Source organism: Dromiciops gliroides, chromosome 3, assembly GCF_019393635.1.
Source record: "Dromiciops gliroides isolate mDroGli1 chromosome 3, mDroGli1.pri, whole genome shotgun sequence".
Lineage (NCBI taxonomy): Eukaryota > Metazoa > Chordata > Mammalia > Microbiotheria > Microbiotheriidae > Dromiciops > Dromiciops gliroides.
Window position 1 is genome coordinate 31406058 of NC_057863.1, and position 22019 is coordinate 31428076.

The 22019-nt window shown below is 39.0% G+C and overlaps 1 protein-coding gene across 4 annotated transcripts in view; it reads right to left on the bottom strand.

Moving 5' to 3' along the window:
- PHC3 (polyhomeotic homolog 3) overlaps positions 1-22019 on the bottom strand; it is a 73894-nt gene that overhangs the window by 31235 nt on the left and 20640 nt on the right. The window contains exons 6-10 of one of the 4 annotated variants that reach the window (XM_043992036.1): positions 21014-21112; positions 15845-16091; positions 11007-11902; positions 10670-10717; positions 5277-5430 (exon numbers count right to left, since the gene is read on the bottom strand). In XM_043992036.1, coding sequence (XP_043847971.1) covers positions 5277-5430; positions 10670-10717; positions 11007-11902; positions 15845-16091; positions 21014-21112 — 1444 coding nt within the window. The remainder of the gene's footprint in view (positions 1-5276; positions 5431-10669; positions 10718-11006; positions 11903-15844; positions 16092-21013; positions 21113-22019) is intronic. The other 3 variants (XM_043992038.1, XM_043992037.1, XM_043992039.1) reach the window with 3 other exon arrangements.

The following is a 22019-nucleotide window of genomic DNA, read 5'->3' on the forward strand; positions in this document are numbered from 1 at the left end:
CTAATATTCTAGTCAACAAGTCCACAAGGATATTTATTAAAAGCATCCTGGGGAACAGGCATGATTTTAATTCCATATATGGAAAAGTTATTCCACAGTGGAAGTGAATGCTTCAAATGCAAAGATTTCAATTACTGGAGGTCTTCAGGCAAAGATCGGGCAAACATTTGATGGGGGTCTTGTCATAGAGAGAACTGGTACAAGATGAACTAGCTGGAATTATCAACCAATAACACTGATTAAGCACCTACTATGTGCCAGAAGCTGGGGATTCAAAGACTACGGCGTCAGTCCCTGACCTTATGGAGCTTCGTTCTCAATGACTCACCCTACCTTTTAATTCATTTCAATAAACATCTGAGTGCCTGTTATGTACCTGGCAACATGTTAAGCACCGGGGATACAAAAAGAGGCCATAGTTCCTGCCCTCAAGGAGCTTACAATCTAACAGAGGAGACATGAAAACCCAACATACAGAACAGGTGCTATACAGGACAAAAGGGAAAGAATTAAACAAGGGGAAGTACTGGCATTAAGATGGAGTAAGGAAGGCTTCCTGGAGAAGATGGAATTTTAGCTGGGATTTAAAGGAAGCAGGAAGGTCGGCAGTGGGAGCAGAGGAGAGGGAGCATTTCGGGCAGAGAGGGCGACGAGGAAAAGAAATGGAGTGTCTTATTTGTGGAAGAGCGAGGAGGCCGGCGTCAATGGATCAAAGAGAACGTGTCAGGAAGTCAGGAGTGAGGAGACCAGAAAGGCAGGAGAGGTTTCGGTTGTGAAAGGCTTTGGGTGTCATGGAGGTGATAAGGAGTCACGGGGGTTTACTGAGAGGGAAGGGGGTGGCACAACCAGACCTACACTCTAGGAAAATCACGTTAGTGGCTAAAGAGAGGATGGACCCACCCGTAACTATTGCAATGGTCCAGATGTGTGGTGATGAGGGCACCAGGGTGGGGTCAGTGTCAGAGGAGAGATACTGAAGAGCTGAAATCAACAGGCCTTTGTAACAGGTCAGGTATGGACAGTGGCAGATAGTGAGGAATCCAGGAGGGTTCCTAGGTTGGTGAGGTACTGGAAGATCATGTTTTGGGTGTACTGAATGACAGCCAGTGTGAGATGTCTGAAAAGCAGTGAGAGGTGCAAGATTGGAATTCGGCACAGTTTAGGGCAGGAAAGGTACATTTGAGAATCTGAGCACAAAGATGGGAACATGGGGGCTGATGAGATCACCAAATGAAGTAGTACAAAAGGTAAACATTTTTTAAAGGAGTGAGAAGAGGGACCAGGACAGAACGCAAGGGAGGGAAAGATTTGGGAAAAGCTCCAGCAAAGGAGACAGAAGAATGATCATCTCAGTAGGAGGAAAGCCAGGCAAGAGTGATGTCCTGAAACTGAGAGAAGTATGAGAAGGAGAGAGTGATCAACAGTGGTCAAAGAGCTGCAGAGAGAAGGAGGACCGAGAAAAGGCACCTAAAAGACCACTGGTAACTGTGGGCAGAGCAGTTGTGGTGGAGAGGGAAAGGAGAGACAGTGGAGGGACCTACAAAGGGCAGAAGTCCTCCCGTGTAACATGGCTCCAACCTATCTTCCCAGCCTCATTCTAACTATGCCCCTTTCCCCTTCTCTCTGTCCCTCAAAGATGGTCCTGCATCTCCCACCTCTCAGGGACAGAGTGAGAATGTGACCTCAAGTCTCCAGAGAACTACATTGAGTAAGCTCCCACTATCCCTGGGGAACACTTGCACATGCCCCCATGCCTTCCCTAGCCTTAGACCTTCTGTGTTCTGTTTCTATATAACACCTAACCTGGCTTAGGGCTGGTGCAGGGATCCATTACACCAAGCTCTGGGTCTCCTGAGTAAGCTGGCCCGGGCCCCCCTTTCTTCGGTTTCTCAGTATCGTCTGCGTCCCTACAATTGGTACCTCAGGACAGAACAGATCGGCCCTCTTACATCTGGTCTTGTAATGGGTATGGCTGGCAGGATGGTCTGCCCCCTACAAATCTCATGGCTTTACATCTGGGCATGTGGACTGGCTGCTCTCTATGCTGGGAATGTACACTCCCCTCACCTCTGCGTCACAGAATCCCTCCCTTTCTTTGATATACAATGTGAACACCTGTTTCTACATGAGGCCTTTACTGACTCGATCTTTTCTATTACTGACATGTATTCTGTAAACATTCCATCTTTATTTTTATATAGATTTGGCTTCCCTCCCTCACTGCCCCCCCCCAAGCAATGTAAAAACTGGAGAGCTCAGATTATCTTCTTTGGGGGGGAGGGGGGGAAGAATCTTTGTACCCCTAGCACCTAGTAAAGTGCCTGGCACCTAGAAGGTGGTTAATAAATACAGGTTCACTGATGGATGATCACCCCATCAGCAGCACCTGACAACATATGCCACCACCAACATCTACCAAGAGAGGAGTGTAAACCTGGCTCTCTGTCCTTTCACATCATGATTTCCCTTTATACTACTGGCAGTCACCGTACTCGCTATTTGAGAGGCAATTGTGACCTCAGAACTTCTCCCTGAAATTCCCACCCCCAACTTGTAGTTCTGCTTTCAAGGGCCATGAAATAAGCCCAACCTCTCCTTGGCATCATCAGAAATGGCTCCAATTCATCTTCTCTTCTCCTTCCACCACATTTTAAGGGGTTTAGCCTTCCAAGGCCCCAAATGGACAAGAAGACTGCCTTCCATAGCTATAAAATGAAAAGGTGGTCTCCAAGGTCCCTTCCAATTCTAAATCTATGGTCCTATGACCTTTCTCATGTTAAGCCCTAGCCTGGCTCCTGGTTTTGTCCCACATCGTAGTGTTTTATTGTTACTATTTAGTAATTTCAGTCATATCGGACTTTGTGACCCCTTTCGGGAGTTTTCTTGGCATCGATAATGGAGCAGCTTGCCATTTCCTTCTCCAGCTCATTTTACAGAGGAAGAAACTGAAGCAAAGAGGGAAAAATGACTTGACCAGAGTCACACAGCTAGTAAGCATCTGAGACTGGATTTGAACTCAGATCTTTCCAACTCTGGGCCTGGCAGTCTTTCTACTTCATCACCAAAGTGCTACTTAGCTAAACAATCAAATTAAATTTTTTTTTTAAGTTTGGAGCCAAGAAATTTGCTTAAATATCTATTCTTTAATATTAAATTTGATCTTGTACATAAAAATCATGTTACTCAATAGTTTTAAAAAGCAGTTTAACATTTAGAGGGTTGGGCAAGTAGAGTAAAACCCAGAAATATATAAATCATAACTTAAAATATTCTAACGAACATCCTTCAAGGAGTAACAAATAGGCCAGTGTAGTTAGACCACAGAGTACATGGAGGAGAATAAGATGTTACAAGACTCAAAATGTAGGAAGGCACCAAAGCTTTAAATTCCAAAGAATCTGGAACTTACCTGGGGTAAAAGGGTGTGGAGGGTAACACCCCAAGACCGAGTGAGGATTTTTTTGAGGATAGAGGAGACATGGCCCTGTTTGCAAGCAGCAGGAAAGGAGCCAGTAGGGAGAAATTTAAAATTAGGGAGTCAGGGGTATAGTGAGGGCAATCTACCATGGAATACTGAATGGGAAAGGGGGGCAGGAAGGAGAGAAAGGCAAGCAGAAAGAGGGAGGGAATGGGATCAAAGGTGCATATAAAGTGGTAGGCCTTGGCAAGAAGAGATTCTTTCGTCGAGAGTGAAGAAAGAGACAGTGGGAGAATATGCCTGAGTGATGTGAGATGAAGAAGTGGGGAGAAGATGGAGCTCCTAGTCAATGGCCCACTTTTTTACAGTGCAATGAGTCAAAGACTTCTCAAAGGAGTTCCTCAGCAAAAGCTCTTGCCTCACACTACCTTCACTTGCTAACCTGGCTACAGACTAACATGTTCCAACCCTCAGTGGTCCTGTTACCACGGCACCCATTCATCCAGGCAGGGTGATGCCAGACTCAAACACAGAGCCTTCCCCCACTGAGCCACCCATCACTGCTCCCTCCTGGAAGCTGGGAGGTCTGAGGGTCAGCAACTATCCTGAGGCACAGGCCCAGAGTCCCTATGGGACAGACTCCTCCTCCCCTTAGCAGAATGGTACCCAAACCCGAGGAACCCCCCAAAAGTCCCCATGGGGTAATGCGGGGATATGCCACACAAGATGGCCCCCTAAGGCCTCCCTACACATCATAGGTGAGTTCCAACTTGGCCACACCCAACCTCACTTTCTCACACAGTAGTAGAACCTCCCCCCCTTCCCCACTAGGCTCAGAGTATTTCTGAGAACTGTCTTCCCCCATTTCATGGGTCAGTGTTCCAGGGTCTTTCCTCAAGAGTCCTTTCCACTCTCAGGCACTTAAACTGCTAGTTATGGCTCAGATAAAGAGTAACTTTTTTGATAGAAAATTACGTCAATGTCTTTATGGTTCGTGACAGCTATGATCCACTGAAAAAGGTCACGGGGAACAGTCGTGTCAAACTCAAACAGAAATGAGGGGCACTTTTGTACATAAGTTCTCTATGGGCTGCATACTGACAGTTCTAAAAAGTAATGTTTTCTAATGTTTCATTTTATTTTTATTTACTTTGTCAACTATTTCCCAATCACATTTCAATCTGGTTTGGGCCCCACCCGGAAGTGTGGAGGGCCCCATGTTTGACACCTCTTAGGAAGGCCATAAGAACTAAAAATGAAGAAAACACAAAAAGTTGAGGTTAATCTTGTCCTAATGAATGCATGACCTTTTTACAAAGAAACTGACTATACATTCTAACTAGACGGTAGTGATTTCACAGAACAAAGGAGAGGAGAAAACACTCTAGGGTTTGGGAACCAGAAGACTTGGGTCCAGACCCTGGCTATGTGACTTTACCTGAGGTTCAGGGTCTTCACTGATAAAACGAAAGAAGGCTGGACCAGATTTCTACTATCTCTTTTAATTCTGATAGTCTACAAGTCCACATAAATTAATTCTCTCACAATCATGACCAACTTAAAATTGCTTTTAACAATTACACCTTACTGAAGAATATGTTGCAAGAAGGCTTTTTAAAAAAATTTTGGTCAAAATCACTGAACATCTCCTGTTCTCCGAAGAGTTTGTGATTTGTGTTTCTGATTCTACTTTGAGTTTTTTGGTTTTGCTGCAATTTGCAAGTTAATAATTTTTAACAATTTAGTAATGATTAGTTAAGACTTGCTTGAGCGGAAAAATACAATTTTTCCCCCATCAGAACTAATGCACACAGATATCAAACTGACAAACTTCAGAAAATTTCCTTCTTCTTCTTACCTAACAAAGGATGTTCAGAAGACAAATCCTCTCCTCTGCTCACAGTTATAGCTGCTGGAGACAGAGTAGGTGGTGGTGGGGTTCTGTCCATGCGAACACATTCATCTGTTTCCTCAGGCATTTCTTCCTCACACACATCCTCTACTTGGTAAACCTATGAAAAGTAGAACAATGGTTTAGCCTGACTTCTTCTAGCTTATATTTCTATCATATAATTTGAAAGATTGATTAGCTTTATTAAAATAAAGCTACCAATATTCAATCTAATTTGCTATTTTCAAAATTGTGAAAATAATTGAATGGAATTACTTGAGTTACTGCACAATAATTCACTAAAAGCAGGTGGTGGACTGATAGCCATGCTAAAATGCATTGTGGTTTCAGAAAAGATGATGGTCAAGGCAGCAGATTATTTTTCAATTTGAAAATAATTTTTTTTTGAGGATCTCCAAATCCAGGGGGAAAAAAAAAAGAACTGTGGAGTATAGATGCTGAATGAACCATACTATTTCTTTTGTTTTTGGTGCAAATGCGTTTCTATTTTGAGGTTTTTCATCATTGCTCTGATTTTTCTCTTATAACATGACTAATGCAGAAATATGTTTAATGTTATTATGTGTATATATATATATACATATATATATATATATATATATATATATATATATATATATATATATATATATATATAAATAAACCTATATCAGATTACCTGCTGTCTAGGGGAGGGGGGAGGGAGGGGAAGGGGGAAAAAAATCTGAAATTGGAGAGCTTGTATGAACAAAAGTTGATAACTATCTTTACATGTAACAGGAAAAAAATAAAATACTTTATTAATTTTAAAAATAATAATAATAATTTTTCCCCTAATGAGAAGTGAAATCATACAGAATCCTTTAAAAAGAAAAAAAAAAAGGAAAGGAAAAAAACACCCTACCATTACCAAACCCAATACTCAAGATATCTAAACGTGGTTACCTGGCAAAGATACACTGCATCTGAAATCCACATTTGAAATCTAGAATAAATATTTCAGCAATTTTTCTACTTTTAACTCAGAATATAAGTTTGTGCTTGGCTCATACAAAAAGTGCTTAATAATATCTGTGGATTCATGGACAATTGTTGGGTTTCAAAATAGAGCTTCTAAATAGTTTGGGGTTTTTTGGTTTGCTTTTTGAAATGTCAATATAAGTTAGCCATTGTGATACGGGTTATGTGGGAAAGCAAAAAACAACTGTACTCCAAAGTAGAGGACGAACAGGAAGATGGGGCATAAGCTAAGAACCATTTCATTATCTCTTCTTCCTAATGATTCTGTAAACTAAAACATAAACCAATGTCAGAGGTTCTGAAAATACGTCAGTGTCAATAAAAAGTTATTCATAGCTGAAAAAATGCTTCCATTCCTTTTTATTCTTTCATGTCCTCAAGGGTCCAATTAACAAAACTTATTGCATCTGTTAAGAAAACAGCTGTTCTTGAAGTCATAGAGAAATGTCTAATCTATATGGTTCATCATATTTACATTTTTAAATACTTTATTACAGACAGAAAAAAGCTTTAAAGAATTAAACTACTATGTTATAAAATTATAAAAACCTTACTGTTAAGGGATGGGAATGAATAAGAATCACTGAGAACAAATAAAAGTGTAATTGTAGGGGCAGCTAGGTGGTGCAGTGGATAGAGCACCAGCCCTGGAGTCAGGAGGACCTGAGTTCAAATCCAGCCTCAGACACTTAACACTTACTAGCTGTGTGACTCAAGGCAAGTCACTTAACCCCAATTGCCTCACAAAAAAAAAAAAAAGAAGAAAGAAAGAAAAAGTGCAATTGTAGATAATCTTTATTTTCAGAGAATTCCCTTAGACTAAGAAAATTTAGTTTTTTCATTTAAAGCAAAATTTTATTTTACCTGTTTAACATTATAGCAGTGAATTCTTTTTTTAAGTTACAAGACTTAGCCTGATTGTATCAATGAAAAAAAAGAGCACTGAATGTGGAGTCAAGGGCATAGGTTCAAATTTCAACTCTGCTACTTAATGTATACATGGGTGACCTTCAGCAAGTCACTTTCCCCTATGGGCCTCAGTTTCCATATCTGTAAATGAGGTGGCTGACCTACATAACCCCTAGGGTTCTTTCAAGTTCTAAATCCAGTGATCCTAAAGCAATTCTCTCTTGTACCCAGACAACTTTTTAAAATTTAGCTTAGAAACAAATATAGTGAGGTTTTCTGAACAGCACTCACTCCCTTAAAACCTTCAAATTTCTCCAGATTTTTTTTATTAAACCACACATAAAATTTTAAAATCCACTCACATGAAAAACACAAATGACATACAAATTACACCTTCAAATCAACTTGTTAAAATGCTGTCATGTAAAATATAAAATTAAGTGTAAAAATGTCCCATGATGTTCCAAAACTTAAGTATAACTTAGACCTACTTAGTGATAGAGGTTATAAAATTTAATTTATAATGATATATTTAACTGTCACTTTGATGGACTGAAAAATCTTCAAATAAGCTGACCTAAGATTTAAGATGTCTCACATCTTGCTTTTTTTCTAGATAAATTAAATCAATATGATCAATTTGTATACTATAATCTAGAATTAAGATAAAAACTCAGTTATTATCAAATACATCTGAAATCAAAGTAGAACCAAACACCACCTAACACACTGTCTCCAAGTGAAACATTAGTTCCATAAATTTAAATGCCCCTTTTATGTGAAAAATTGTCATGTATCTGGTTATATTCAAGCCTATATTTAGAACCCTATTTTGTGAACTGAATCAAAGAGGGCATAGACCAGACTGCCCTGGAGGGGATGGTCACCTAGGTGGTCAAGTAAGGAACAACATGGAGCTTAAAATTAACATAATGATTTAACACAAAAAAGAAAATCCTCCATGAATGGGAATAAGGCAACACATGTCATGGGATAGTAGTTAATTCACCAGGGAGTCACAAATTCCAAATCAATTCGATTTGCACTCCCCAAACTTCTGAGTCAATAGTAGATCAATATTAGTAGTAAAGCATTTGCTAAATTTAATCTATTTTCAACTCACTAATTTTACACTTTTGTATTTATTTGTTTTTTCTTCCCATGACCATGATCTTTTTTAAACTGCAGAAACGTTCTCTTCAGTCCCTCGGCATGCTATTCGAGCAGCTGTTGAGTGAGCTTTTTATTGAAGAGTTCCAAATGTAAAAGTCAGGTCATGCACATCTCATTTTAACACATGTTGAAAGGGAGGGAATGGAAGGAGCCAAATTGAGAACATCCCACAGCCCAAAGAACATATTCTGAATTAACCCAACAAAAAAATGAACATTTTCTTATTTTGCACTAAGCTACCTATACTTTCTTTTGAACCTCATGGAAAGGCAAGATAAGTTACTGGCCAATCAGAATGAAGGAGTGTTAGGAAGGTCACAAACATTGGGCACAGTTTCAGAAACCAAAGCAAAGAAAACTGTCAGAAACACTATTTGTGCAAAATTTACAGAGCCATACAAAAGAAAATATGGTAGTTTTCCTTCTAGGTTAATGAAGGAAAAGCTAGACTTCCGGTAGGCCAGTAATTTAAATGTTTCTCTTAAGAAGATACTGAGGACTGCTAGGACTGCTAACGTTCTCCAATAAAATGGACCTCCCCCTTCAGTCTTTCTAGATAAGCTAGAAATATTTGTTTATTAAGTCTAAATTGTGTACCTCCCCACATCTTATTGCACCCGATGAAAAAGAAAACCTTTACTTATTTTCTAAGTAAACCCTTTCAACAAGCATATTGCATTTATTTTTATTAAACACTCCTTACCTTTTCATTTTTTCATACCCTGTATGATGTAAATGTACCTCTCCAGTTAAATATTTTGAAACAATCAGAAAAATGTACTCCAGGTAGACATGTGCATTTTAGGGGGAGGAGGTGGTAGAGGTGGTAGAAGACAAAAGAGAAATTAAGTATAGGAATAAAATAAACAAATTACGGGACTCAAGGGAAATTGACAATTAAAAAGATACTCCATGAAAATCCATAGCAACATAAGACTATACCAAAGATAATAGAAAGGCCTATTATTTTCATGGAAAAAAATAACTAGATCATGAGAAAATGAGGTGACATAAAATATGACAAACAATGGTGATCAGGTCAGGAATTTTTTAAAGTAAAAAACTTTTAGAAATGATGGTGCCAAAAGGAAATGCTTTTGTTTTGTTTTTTAAAGCACCTGATTTTTAAATTTTTGTTTTTTTGCTGTGGGGCCATTTTTTAGAACAAGGAACAATTCTTTGCCTCATCTTTACTCCTGAACTACTAAGACTTGACACTTCTGCCCTGAATTTACTACCCTGGGATTTACCATAACAAAAACAGGTGATCATAAAGAATACAAGGAAATTTTATTTTTAAATTGAAAAGTTGAATTAGATATGCCAAATAAGGGGAAAGAAGGCTGTATTAAAATTTATTCACATCTTTGTGACAATATATATCTTTTGGTTCCTTTCTAGATTTTTCTCCTATTAGACTGTACTTCAACTTAAAATTTTTTAAAGTGAGGAGCTGTGTATAAAGCAAGGCAAGAAAATGACCAGTTACCTGCTCAAGGCAACTAAGATCAGTGCAAGTGAGACCCTAGTTAAGTGTCTCTCAATTTTGGTCCTAGAAACCAGAAGTAGAATGTTCTCCTGCAAAGAACTGAGTCTGCAACCCCCCCCTTTGTTTTCTGATGAATTTGTTTCCAGAAAAAAATTATCTATTTTTACATTTTAGTTTAATCTAATAAAAGAAGCTTCCTTTTTTCTACTGTTGGAATTTAATTGTATATTTTGATGATTCTGTATATGAATCCAGAGGCCTCATAATGTGCAAACTTATGAAATGAAAAACAAAAAACAAACCTCATGTAGAGAATTTGCTAAAGAAATCAGTGCCTAAAGTCAACATCCTTTTTGTTAAACATCAAACTTTAAAATATTTTAAAGTTTTGTTTGAATTATTTTCATCTATTAACAATCACTCAAAAGTTCAGGCTTCACAATGAATGGCTCTCTCCCCAATCTTTACTGTTTAATTTACTAAAATTTATGAGATTTTTAATACTGTGTTTTTACTTTTAATGAGAAATAGAAAAAAAAAGTTATGTAGGTCATTACAAAGTTGGGATCTTTTCCAGACCTTCAGAACCCCTGCCTTACAATATCCACTTTACAAAATTAGGCCACAGACACAAACGTACTGACTGTACCCCCAGAACAAGTGCTCTACAAGGTGAGACTGCAGAATGTGTACAACTAATAGTTAGCTACACGAATCATACGTTTAAGGACATACAAGCCAACAGAAGGGATCTATGAAGGATAATCACCTTAAGAGAAAAAACTTTGTGCAGATGACACTGGTTCAAATGCATTCCCTTGGGGAAAAAAAATCAACTCTGTAAAGATAGCAGATGGATTTGTTTAAATAGTAATAAAATTAATGATGGACTTCAATAACCACCACAAATCATTAGGCATGCAACCGTTCTACAACAAACAACAGCATTGTTTCCTACAGTATGCCTGCAGACAGTCGGTGACATCTAGGGACTGCAAGTTGTTTTGGGTTTGGTTTGGTTTCAAGCTCTTGGGATATGAGAAGGCAGGAGAGGCAACTCCTAGTGTAAGTTCTGTGAGAAAGTGAAAGAGCTTCCGAGGGCTTACCACTGGCGGCTCAACAGGGGCGGGCGGCTGCACTTGGAGGTTGACCGCAACTGTCTGAGGCGGGGGAAGAGTCTGAAAGGGCAGCTGGACCAGGGCTTCGGCCGCGGGAAGCTCCTCTCCAGACACCAAAGCATTCTGCACCAACACCTGGCCCTGGGATAGAATTTCAGGCTGCACTTGTACAGACTGCACAGACTGCAGGGGCAGTGCCGGGACCTGTGCCGGAGGAGACGGCGGCAGCTGGGGAGGGGCTGTGAGTGGGATCGGAGGAGACTGCAGTGCGGAGTACGGCGGATGGGCTGCGGGAGAGACAATCTGAGGCCCTGGGGACACCAGAGAAGACTGCTGGACGGCCCCCAGGTGCACCACAGGGGAAGCTGGGAGGGGGAGATGAGATGGAAGGCTCAGCGGCTGGGTGGCTGGCTGTGCTTGGTTGGTGGGGGGCTGCTGCAAGCTTGGCCCTGGCTGGAGAGCTGATGACACAAGAGGATGGGGTTGAATAAGTGCTTGTGGATGAATAATGATTGCAGGAGACGGACTGGGAGAATGCGGTGGGGGCGGGGACACCACAACTGATTGCTGTGCTGCCTGTGACTGGGGGGGAGACACGGTTAGCGGGGGTGGGTGGCTCTGAAGGGGTGAACAATGCTGGGCCTGGGCACTACTTGGTGCTGCAGCAAGACCGTGGCTCTGGACAGGGACACAGTGTTGGGATGTGGGGGGGTCCTGGCTTGGACTCTGAAGGGTGAGTGGCTGCACTTGCTGCTGCTGCTGCTGCTGCTGTTGCTGCTGCTGTTGCAATATCAGCTGATGATGGGACACCTTGGAAGGTGGTGAATGAAGAGGAATCTGCTGATGTTTTATTAGAGAATGAGGCTGAATTGGAGAATATGAAGCTGTGAGAGAAAGAAATGACAATTAGTATTTATTTCTAAAATATCTCGGAATACTACAAAAAAATCTAAAGGAATCCTTCTAGTTTTCATACCACAAAGTCAAAGTGAAAAAACAACAATAATAATAACAACTGTAATAAAACTCCCAGATAAGAGTGATATGGAAATATCACTTTAAAAAATTAATAAGTGAAGACTACAATGCAGAGAACTCCATTTTAGTAAATTTCAAAGCAAAATTGAAAAAGACAAATGTTTCAAAATGCAAATCAACAGATGGACTGGGTTTACACTCGTCAAATCCTACACAAGGTCACTGAAATAGTTACACTAAATTTGGGCAGGTTTTAGAACACTGTATTTTTCTGCTACCGTTGAATCAACGCAAGATATATAAAATAGTTTCAAAGTCAGCAAAGATACTGTACTCCCACATACCATCTTAAGAAATATTATCATGATACTTCCTAATCCATTTCTAAATAACTCTAGCTATTATTCAAGCCACCTAATATGTGGCTTCCCAATTTGCCAATGTAAAGGGTCCCTATTCTTTGAGCCATGAAAGAAAATCCAATTAAGAAAAAAATTTAAAAAATTAATTTTTCAAAAACAATTATGAACCTAGTATGAATACTAGGGGAAAGATCGGCAACATAAATGAAATAAATGTAGGTTTTTAAGGTGTTTCATAATCTCTATTTCAGGTCTAGGAAAACAGTGGAAGAGATAATGAAGTAGAGGGGCAGCTAGGTGGCGCAGTAGATAGAGCACCGGCCCTGGAGTCAGGAGTACCTGAGTTCAAATCCAGCCTCAGACACTTAACACTTACTAGCTGTGTGACCCTGGGCAAGTCACTTAACCCCAATTGCCTCACTTAAAAAAAATGATAATGAAGTAGAAACCCATGTTTTTGTTTTTGTTTTTAAACCAACACTTAGCACAGATAGTGGGCATTAATGAGTATTTGTTGGTTTGATGTGAATTTTTGTGTAGATTCCTGCCACTGGGAAAAATAAGAATCAGTTTTTATGTGGCTCCTTTTTTCCCCAAAAACAAGCTACCCAGAATCTAACTGAGGACTGACCTCACCTGAGGGCTCCTTCCCATTCTGCCTCTTTGGCAAAGTACCTGTCACACAAAATGGATTTTAAATACAATCCTCCCCATCTAAAAATTAAAGAAGTGATACATAGCTTTCAGTGGAAAAGAATTTAAATGTTAGCTTAATTATAGATAAGTATCACAAAATAAGACCTTATCTAAAATGTTAGTGTATAATTGATACAACTCTATGAATGTTATTTTCCTCTTGAATTATGCTTATAATAATGAAAATTCTAAACACTTTCATGTTTATAATTTATTCCATTTTGTTTCTGGCATAATTTAAATCTTTTGATAATTTCTGAATAACTAACATCTTGAGAAAGAGGCATTTAGAAGGTCCAACAAAAACCTAATTACCTTTAAAAAAAACGTGACACCTACCATTGAAAGAAAACTTCCATGTGGCCACCAAACAAGGATTTAAAGCTAAGTGAGACAACATGACTAATGCAGAAATATGTTTAATGTGATTGTACATATATAACCTATATCAGATTGCTTGCTGTCTTGGGGAGGGGGGAGGGAAGGAAGTGAGGGAGAAAAATTTGGAACTCAAATCTTATAAAAACAAATGTTGAAAACTATCTTTATGTGTAACTAGAAAATAATAAAATACTTTCATGATATTAAAAAAAAGCTAAGTGAGAGGGTCTAGACCTGTAATTTCATTAGTATGCGGAACCATCAAATGAGGAAACTCTCTCTCCCAATGCAGGTATCTTCTCTACAACTTTAAGAGTATCAGAAAGCTGCCTGGGGTCATAGGTAGTCTATGCCAGATACTAGGACTGGAACTACAGCTCTTCCTGTCTCCTCACTATGCTACACTGTCTCGATGCATACTAAGGCTTTAAAAAGTCTATTTTCTACAAAAAAAAAGTCTTTTTTGACATAGGCCATCACAGGAGGTCAGCGTTCGAACAGATCTCAGAAACCGTCAAATCAATGGTTCTAGATTTATACCTCGAAGAATCCCTTTGAGAACAACCAATTCAATGTGACCACTTTCATAAACATGCACAAGATTGGATGAAAATCCTATGTTCCACTACTTAAGAATTCCAACAGGCATTAATTAGGACTTACTTTTACAAGTTAATACAAACAAAATGAGAGGTACTTAAATGCTTAGGAAAACGAATCTTTTCAAGCAAATATTTACAAAGAAACTATGTCTAGATCAATAATCATTTTTTCTCTTCATTAAAGCTTTTCCCACAGGAGCACTAGTTAAGACTATACCATATTGGACTATAACTTAAACTTTTAATGTAAAAATAGTCTCTAAGAATAAGCCATATGCAGGGTAAAAGGAGGAACATTTATTTTGGGTTTCTAAAGAAATTCTCACCCTCCAATCAGTTTCCCACCAGTAATGGGTGGTAGCCAAATCAGAAGGACACAGCTGCTGCCCAAGTAGAAGTGAAGCGTCCATCAGTGACTCAGTTTGCTATGAATGACAGTTGTGTAAACCCTTCATTCTGAATGAATATGCGGTGATAACTTTGGCTCAGCGTATTTATCAATACACTGTGGCAGGAAATAAGAGGTTCCTATAAACCTCTGCTGCCAATCAAAAACCATGGCTGGCATCTGACTTCAAGCTGTTACCTATCTCTCCTGTCTCATGTTCTTAGCTCTCCTCAAGGTATAGATGATCACCCCAATGGGATATGTAGCCTGTAACTTATGGTGTCACCCATTTATGAACGGAGAAAGGAAACAAAGGGGTACCACTCTTTCCACATTCTAAATCAGATGGCTTTCTTTTCTTGAAAATAACTCTTCTCCATGCCCAGCCTCCCTCCATTGGCTGCTTTCCCTGATGATGATATGGGGGAGAGAGGCGACACAAAATTAATCTAAATGCTATTCCCTTTACTGAGATTCCAATTGAAATGTTGACAAAGCAGTCACTGAGAGAGTACACTGTCTCCCTGTTACTGGCATTTAATGTCTGGGCGACAGCCATTTTCCCCATCAGTTTCTTGACTGCCTTCACCAGGGGAAACTCATTTGTCCTTGAGACCATTTGGGGGAGGAAGCAGGCAAAGAGGGGGCAGGAAGGCAGGGAACAGTAGCCTATACAGAAAGGAGAGACTGAAACCTATTTCTGAACAGAAGTCATGTCTAATTATACTACAGGTCAACTTACTTAAACAGTCAAATGGACCTGTGATCTCATCGATGTGGGTATTCCCTCCAATTCTGGGCAACTCTTGTACATGTCCTCCCACAAGTTATGAATATTACAGAAGTGATGCCCTACTAATATGGGGCAACCAAATATTATAGTTGTTAGTAAAATATTGATAATGAAAAATATCAACTTTATTGTTCTAGTATTCTGATTTTAATTGCTGGACTTCTAAGTTCCCTTTTTCAAGATGCCATATTAAGATGTTTTCAATCTAGGAAACTGATATACAAAGGAAATAGATTTTAAAAGTACCATTTTTATTCAAAGAATGAATGTACTTTTTGCTAACTGCTAAGAATTATGTCAGGAACTGAAAGCACTTAAGCTAAAACCAGGAAATGGAGGGATTTTTCTTTAACACTAACAAATAGAAGTTGCAGAATAAAAGGTTCAGTTATGATTAATGTCCATTAAAAAAAAAAAGAACTGATTTAGAAACTGTCTTCACTGACATTGAGTGAAATTCTGTGCAAAATGTGTTTGTTGTATCAGATACAAGTGAAAAGCTTAAAATGAAAAAGTGAAATGGAACAATTCCTGACAAAACTTAAAACATTTCACATCACTTCTGACAGTCCATTAACAACTTCACTTTACATAAATAGCCATTTTAACCAAAAGTCTCGTCCTACCTGGGGCTATTAACTGGTGGATACTTGATGTCCGCGTAGCCGCTGTACTTCGAGATTCCAAACTGGGGCTCTCCCCTTTCTTATTACTTTCTGGAGAAGCATCTCGTTGACTGGTTTTGGAACTGGTTACTGTTGTTTTATTATGACAAATGGTCAATGACTGAGCTTGACTACTGTTTTTTGGTGGGCCATTCTGCGAACTAGATAATACACCCAACTTCTGGCTGCGTAATGTTAAATTCTGAACCTAAGAGTCACATAACAGCAAGTTCAGATAAAAGAATATTGAAAACACCGAGACAGTAATAATTACTAGTAAAACAGTAATGACTAAATATTTATACTCTCTGCTTTTCATCCAGATAGTTTTGTGTTTAAAAAATGTGATAAGCCACAAAGGAAGTATAACAAAACAGCCACTTCTAAAATGACACGGATGGTTTTTCAGAAACAGGTGGAAGGAAAAAAATTTATCAAGATGAATTTGGTGAAAATAGCATAATTTCTAAATTAGAAAATAATGAATTTAACAACAATTCCATATGCTGTACTTTATTATAATCAAGCACAAACAGCTGTAATGTTTATAGGGTAAGACTGCTTTTATTCTATATTTTCTAACACACCCTGGGTAGTAGTTTCTATTATTATCCCCATTTTATAGATGAGGAAACTTAGACAAACAGAAGTTAAGTGACTTGCCCAGGGTCACACAGCTAGTAAAGTGTCTGAAGACAGACTCGCACTCAGACCTTCCTGACTCCAGGCCCAGAGCTCTATCCACTGCAATACCTTCTTCTAATAACTGCCTTAATAAGTTGAAAATATAATTAAACTTATCAAAATAACTTTCAACTAACTACCTTTTAATATGTTTTTTAAATGAAGGAACTAATTTGACAACTCCAGGAGGTATACTTTCACTCTGGGAAGTAACTTTGATAAGCTGAGCAGTTATATTCCCAAGGTAGGAAAACTCAGTTCTTGCGCTCATCCTCACCTCACTGAGACAGAGCAGGCTGGATGACAGGTCTTGAGGCCTCTGACACTGCTAGCAGCAAAAACATAGACACATACTCAGGAACACCCCCACCCCCACCCCCAGGCAGGCCTGCTACATACAACTGTTGTTTGTTGTTGTTTAGTAATTTTTTCAGTTGTGTCTGACTCTCCATGACCCCATTTGGCGTTTTCTCAGCAAAGATAATGAGGTGGTTTACCATTTCCTTCTCCAGCTCATTTTATAGATGAGAGAGACAAACAGGGTTAAATGACCTGCCCAGGGTCACAAAGTTATTAAGGGTCTGAGACCAGATCTGAATCCTTACTCTAGACCCAACACTGTCCACTACACCTAGCTGGCCCTCAGTACAACTGTAACCCATGGCATTTCTGGTAGCATTGGCCCTCAGGGGAACAGAGGCAGTAAATAATAATGAGCTGCTTTACAAATAGGTTCTCGGGGCAGCTAGGTGGCACAGTGGATAAAGCATGGGCTCTGGATTCAGGAGTACCTGAGTTCAAATCTGACCTCGGACGCTTGACACTTACTAGCTGTGTGACCCTGGGCAAGTCACTTAACCCCCACTGCCCCGCAAAAAAAAAAAACTTAACTAGCTGTGTGACCCTGGGCAAGTCACCTAACCCCAATTGCCTCACTAGAAACAAAACAAAACAAAACAAAAACAAATATGTTCTCCTCTGGTTTCTTATATATGATCTCTCTCTCCTTAACCAAATCATATACTCATGGGCAAGGAATTCATCTTTTAATTCCCTTGCATCCATTCAAAGTATCTACTTTGTATGGGCGTCTAACATGGTGCCCAGCAACACAAAAGGCATGCTAACTAGCACGGTTCACTGTGTGTCTAATCAGCACTAGAGTGTGTGCAGAGAATCTGCTCTTTAAATCGGCTCTTACAGAGAATCTTTTCCGACACATACATTTTCTAAAAATTATTTTAGCATTCAACACATACAATAAATGAACCGATAATTAACTGTATCTGTATTAATGGCCTTGACTTTAGAATATACTTATTGGCCTTTTAGTTTCCCATAGCAGACTTACATGTTAATAATGGTCTCTTTCATTTAACATCAAAATTAGTTCATATCCCCCTTTCTCCTATTATGTATGTATGTATCTGTGTTATATATGGATGTGTAGAAGCACTCAGAAATATACTTGGGAGGAATATCTAAGGAAAGGCAATACCTCTGAAGTTGTTTTCTATAAGCTAGTTACTCTAGAACAGATGATCAAGAGATGGCTATATCTGAAAAATCGAATAAAGCAAAATGTTTTCCACCAATCTATAGGCAAACCAGATAACTAAATTAGAATGTTAATTACATTATATTAATTGTGGATAATTTATACATGCCCATTTCCACAGGACAGCCAATTTTTCTCATTTTTCCTTTTTCCCTATTTAGCTTTCCAATTTTATTTATATTTTTAATTTTTAAAATGTCTTTAGAATGTATATTTACATGTGCTTATATAACATTTGTGTTATTTCTGGCTTAGAGATATATGTATATAAAAATAAGATGTATTTTAAGCATGGCTTCTAAACTACGTGACAAATGGATTTCATCATGTTAATATGGCAATCCGATTTTTGTGGTATAACTTCATTTCTGGAGGAAAAAAGTCTGCTTTACTCAGATAAAGAAGAAATCCTCCCCCACAAATGGACTATCAGCATTACTGAATTTTAAGATTCTCTTTATTTCTGCAAAATTCTTTGTTTTTGGGGGGGGGGGGGGTGGGGTTGGGGGTTGAGGGGGTTGTGTTAGTTAATAATACCACCTTACATAACACAATATATTTTTTTAGACTTTAATACTTTTTAAATAACTTGCATATTCATTCCTTTGCTTGATTCTAACAAACTAGTGAAAGTTCACAGGTAATGGTGTCCTTTCCCCATCCCCCTCTAGATTAAAAATAAAAGATACCATGAGATAATTAGTGATAGGCTAGACCCCAGCTTCTTAAACTGTGGGTCTCCACCCCATATGGGGTTGTGTAACTAAATATGGGGGTCGAAAAATTTGACAACTGTAAAAGGTTTCTCTATACCTATTTTATATACCTAGATGCCTGGTGTCACATAAAAATTTCTTAGGTGAAAAAGGGTTACAAGTGGGAAGTTTAAGAAGCCCTGGCCTAGGCAAGATCTCAGGTCTCCTGATTCTTAATGAAATACTCTTTCTTCCCAATGACACATTCTCTTTGATGTCTTGCCATGGTCTTGCCACAGTCTCAAAAACTGTATAAAGGTGGTCTCTGGATTCCTAATGAAATGCCTCTAATGTTCATTCTTTTGCTCAGCCCTAAGCCTCAGTACCTGGGCCCCGTCTCCTACACATATGCTGCTTCTTACTAAAGCTGTTCTCTCATAATTTTTTTTGGCCAAAATAGCAACCAAGGCTCCATGACTCCCAACTCCTCATTGTTTTACACCGATGTGCTAGTTCTAAAGGAGAATGATGAGGAAAACCCTTTCACATCATTAATGAAACCTTATGCTAGAAAATCTTCAAGTAACTTGACACTGAACGTTTCCTGAATTATTCCAAACACCCCGTGACTTCTAGCTCACTGTGGTATCTTGAAGTAATTACACAATTTACATATGGAATTATGATTATGCCATAACTAATTTCTTAAGTACAAAAAGTGTCTTCTTGTTACTATGGTGACATCTATAAAGTTAGAATGATAAACATATAACTAGTTATCCCTCATCAAATCTGTAGGTGCTGATAAAATGAGGCCCTAAGTCACGTTAAAGAGCCTGAACAATTCTGAGCCAGAGTTCCTGAGGGATGAGACAGGACCATCTATGGCTGCAGTTACTGGATGGTTATCAAATACTATGAAATGCCATAAATACACAGAGCAGAAGAGATCCAAACAAGCTCCATGGATATAACAGAATTATATCGATAGCTAGCATTGATACACTGTCTACTACATGCCAGGCACTGGGTTAAGAGCTTTGCAAATTATTGCATCTGATCCTCACAACCACCCTGGGAGGTAGGTGCCATCATTATCCACACTTTACCGATGAGGAAACATAGGCAAACAGAGGTCAAGTGACTTGCTCAAGGTCCCACTGATAGCCGATGTCTAAGGTCAAATTTGAATACAGGTCTCCCTAACTCCAGGCTCTATCCACTTTCCCAGAAGGAGACGTGGAGATCATCTCATGATTGAACTGGTTTCATACAGAAGGAAAATGAGAACCAGAGAAGGCGAGTAAATTGCACAAGGTCACATGGTGAGCCGTGTAGCTTAAATTTAATCTGACCGCCATCTTTAAAACTCTTTTGCCAAAAGTTTCCAACTATGTCTACTGGCAGTTTTTCCCTGAGAAAATAGCTCAGGTTTGTAAGAAAAGCTGCTGGAAAGCAGTTATTTCATGTAAAGTGAGTGATACCCACGCTGGCAATACCTCTAACGACTAATAAATGGAATCAAGGAGTAATGGGTTGTAAAACGCTCCCCAAATGCTACTACCTTCTCTACAGGCTCTTTCTTAGCACAGTAGACTTATGGACTCAGCCCTGAGAAGTGCTCATTGACCATCTAGTCCACACAAGCAGCATTAACGATGACTCAAACATCTATCTGTACCGTAGTTATTTTCAAATACTAGCCGAGGCAGAACATACAGCTAGTATCTTAAATGGCATCTTTCACTCCTACACGTCTTTTTCTAAACATCCTTTACTAAGAAGTATCCAAAAGAACAAATGTTACACTAATCAAAGAATGAGTCTATTGCACAAAAAATTAAAATGTGATGGAAGCCTAAAAAATAATTGCTAAAGACACTTGCCTTTGTATTCAAGCACTGAGGTGAATTAAACTCCTCTTCTGAACACTTACTTAAGATACATATCCTTGGTCACACAAGACAGAAGTTTATGTGACTGGTGCTCGATGATCTCCTCAATCTAAATTATTTATCACTGCAGAACATGTGACTGCCTATTCTGCCTCTTCCTAGACCTATTCATTCACTCATCCTGCAAATGCCAATTACCCCAACCATCTCCCGAGTGGCTGGAAACAGAAGCATGGCTATTTTAACTCCCTAGGCGTATCTGCTCTGACCGGAGAGCCAATGATGTCACCCAGCTCACCTGAGTAGCTGCCGACTGACAGGAAGATGACGATGACGACGAGACAACAGGAATGTCAGACTGTACAGCAGCCACAGTAGTAGCAGGTGTGAAAATCAGCTGTACAGACAGAAAGTAAAAACAAAAAACAAAAAACAGCCCTGAAGACAAAAGAACATGCCCCACACACATGGAAAGCAAGTAAGAGAGGCTGGAGTTTGTGGTAGAAAGATAATACCATTTAGAAGCATTCCCTAATCAAAAATTTACTATGCTTGAATCTAACCATTAAATGGTTTTTATGTGCAAAAAGGAAGAATCTAAACATCTTTAACACAGCAGAAATATATTTCATATAAAACAGACTAGTTCAAAAAAGTTCTTTGTTCACAGGAATTCCTCAGAACAAGTGTTTCCAAAAGCTCACAATTGTATATTTAAAATACATATACCTAGAAGGAATCAATATATTGATTCTGGGTCCGAACTAAATCTGAGCAAGAAATCGAGGAAAAAATCCCCCCAAAAACCTCTTTTTGCAGTTGCCTCTTCTAAAAAGGACAACAGCCCACTTCCCTACCCTAAAGCTCTGGGGGTGGGAAGAGATGGGGCCCTCCCTGCGACCACAGATGTAGAACCCTACTGTCCAAACCTTCCATTCTGAGATGAGAAAACTGAGGGCCAGAGAGGAAAAGTCATAGGCCCCAGGTCACATAACTTAAAAATGTTGGCAGGCCAGGCCAGGATTTGAACGGTGGAACCAATCTAGGAAGAACTGACTTTAAAAGAATAGACAAGCAGAAAAAGTCACTACTGAACTATGTACCACAATGAAACATTAAAATGATACAACAGCATAGCCTGAGAAGGCTTCATTTAAAAAAAAAAAGTAACAAGATAATGACAAATGTAAATTTCTTATCACCGTCCCTCTTCACTAGGGAACTTAATTCAATGTTATGGCAGTCCCCATTAATATTCACACCATACTATAACCTATTTATAAGTATTAGATACAATGTATTGA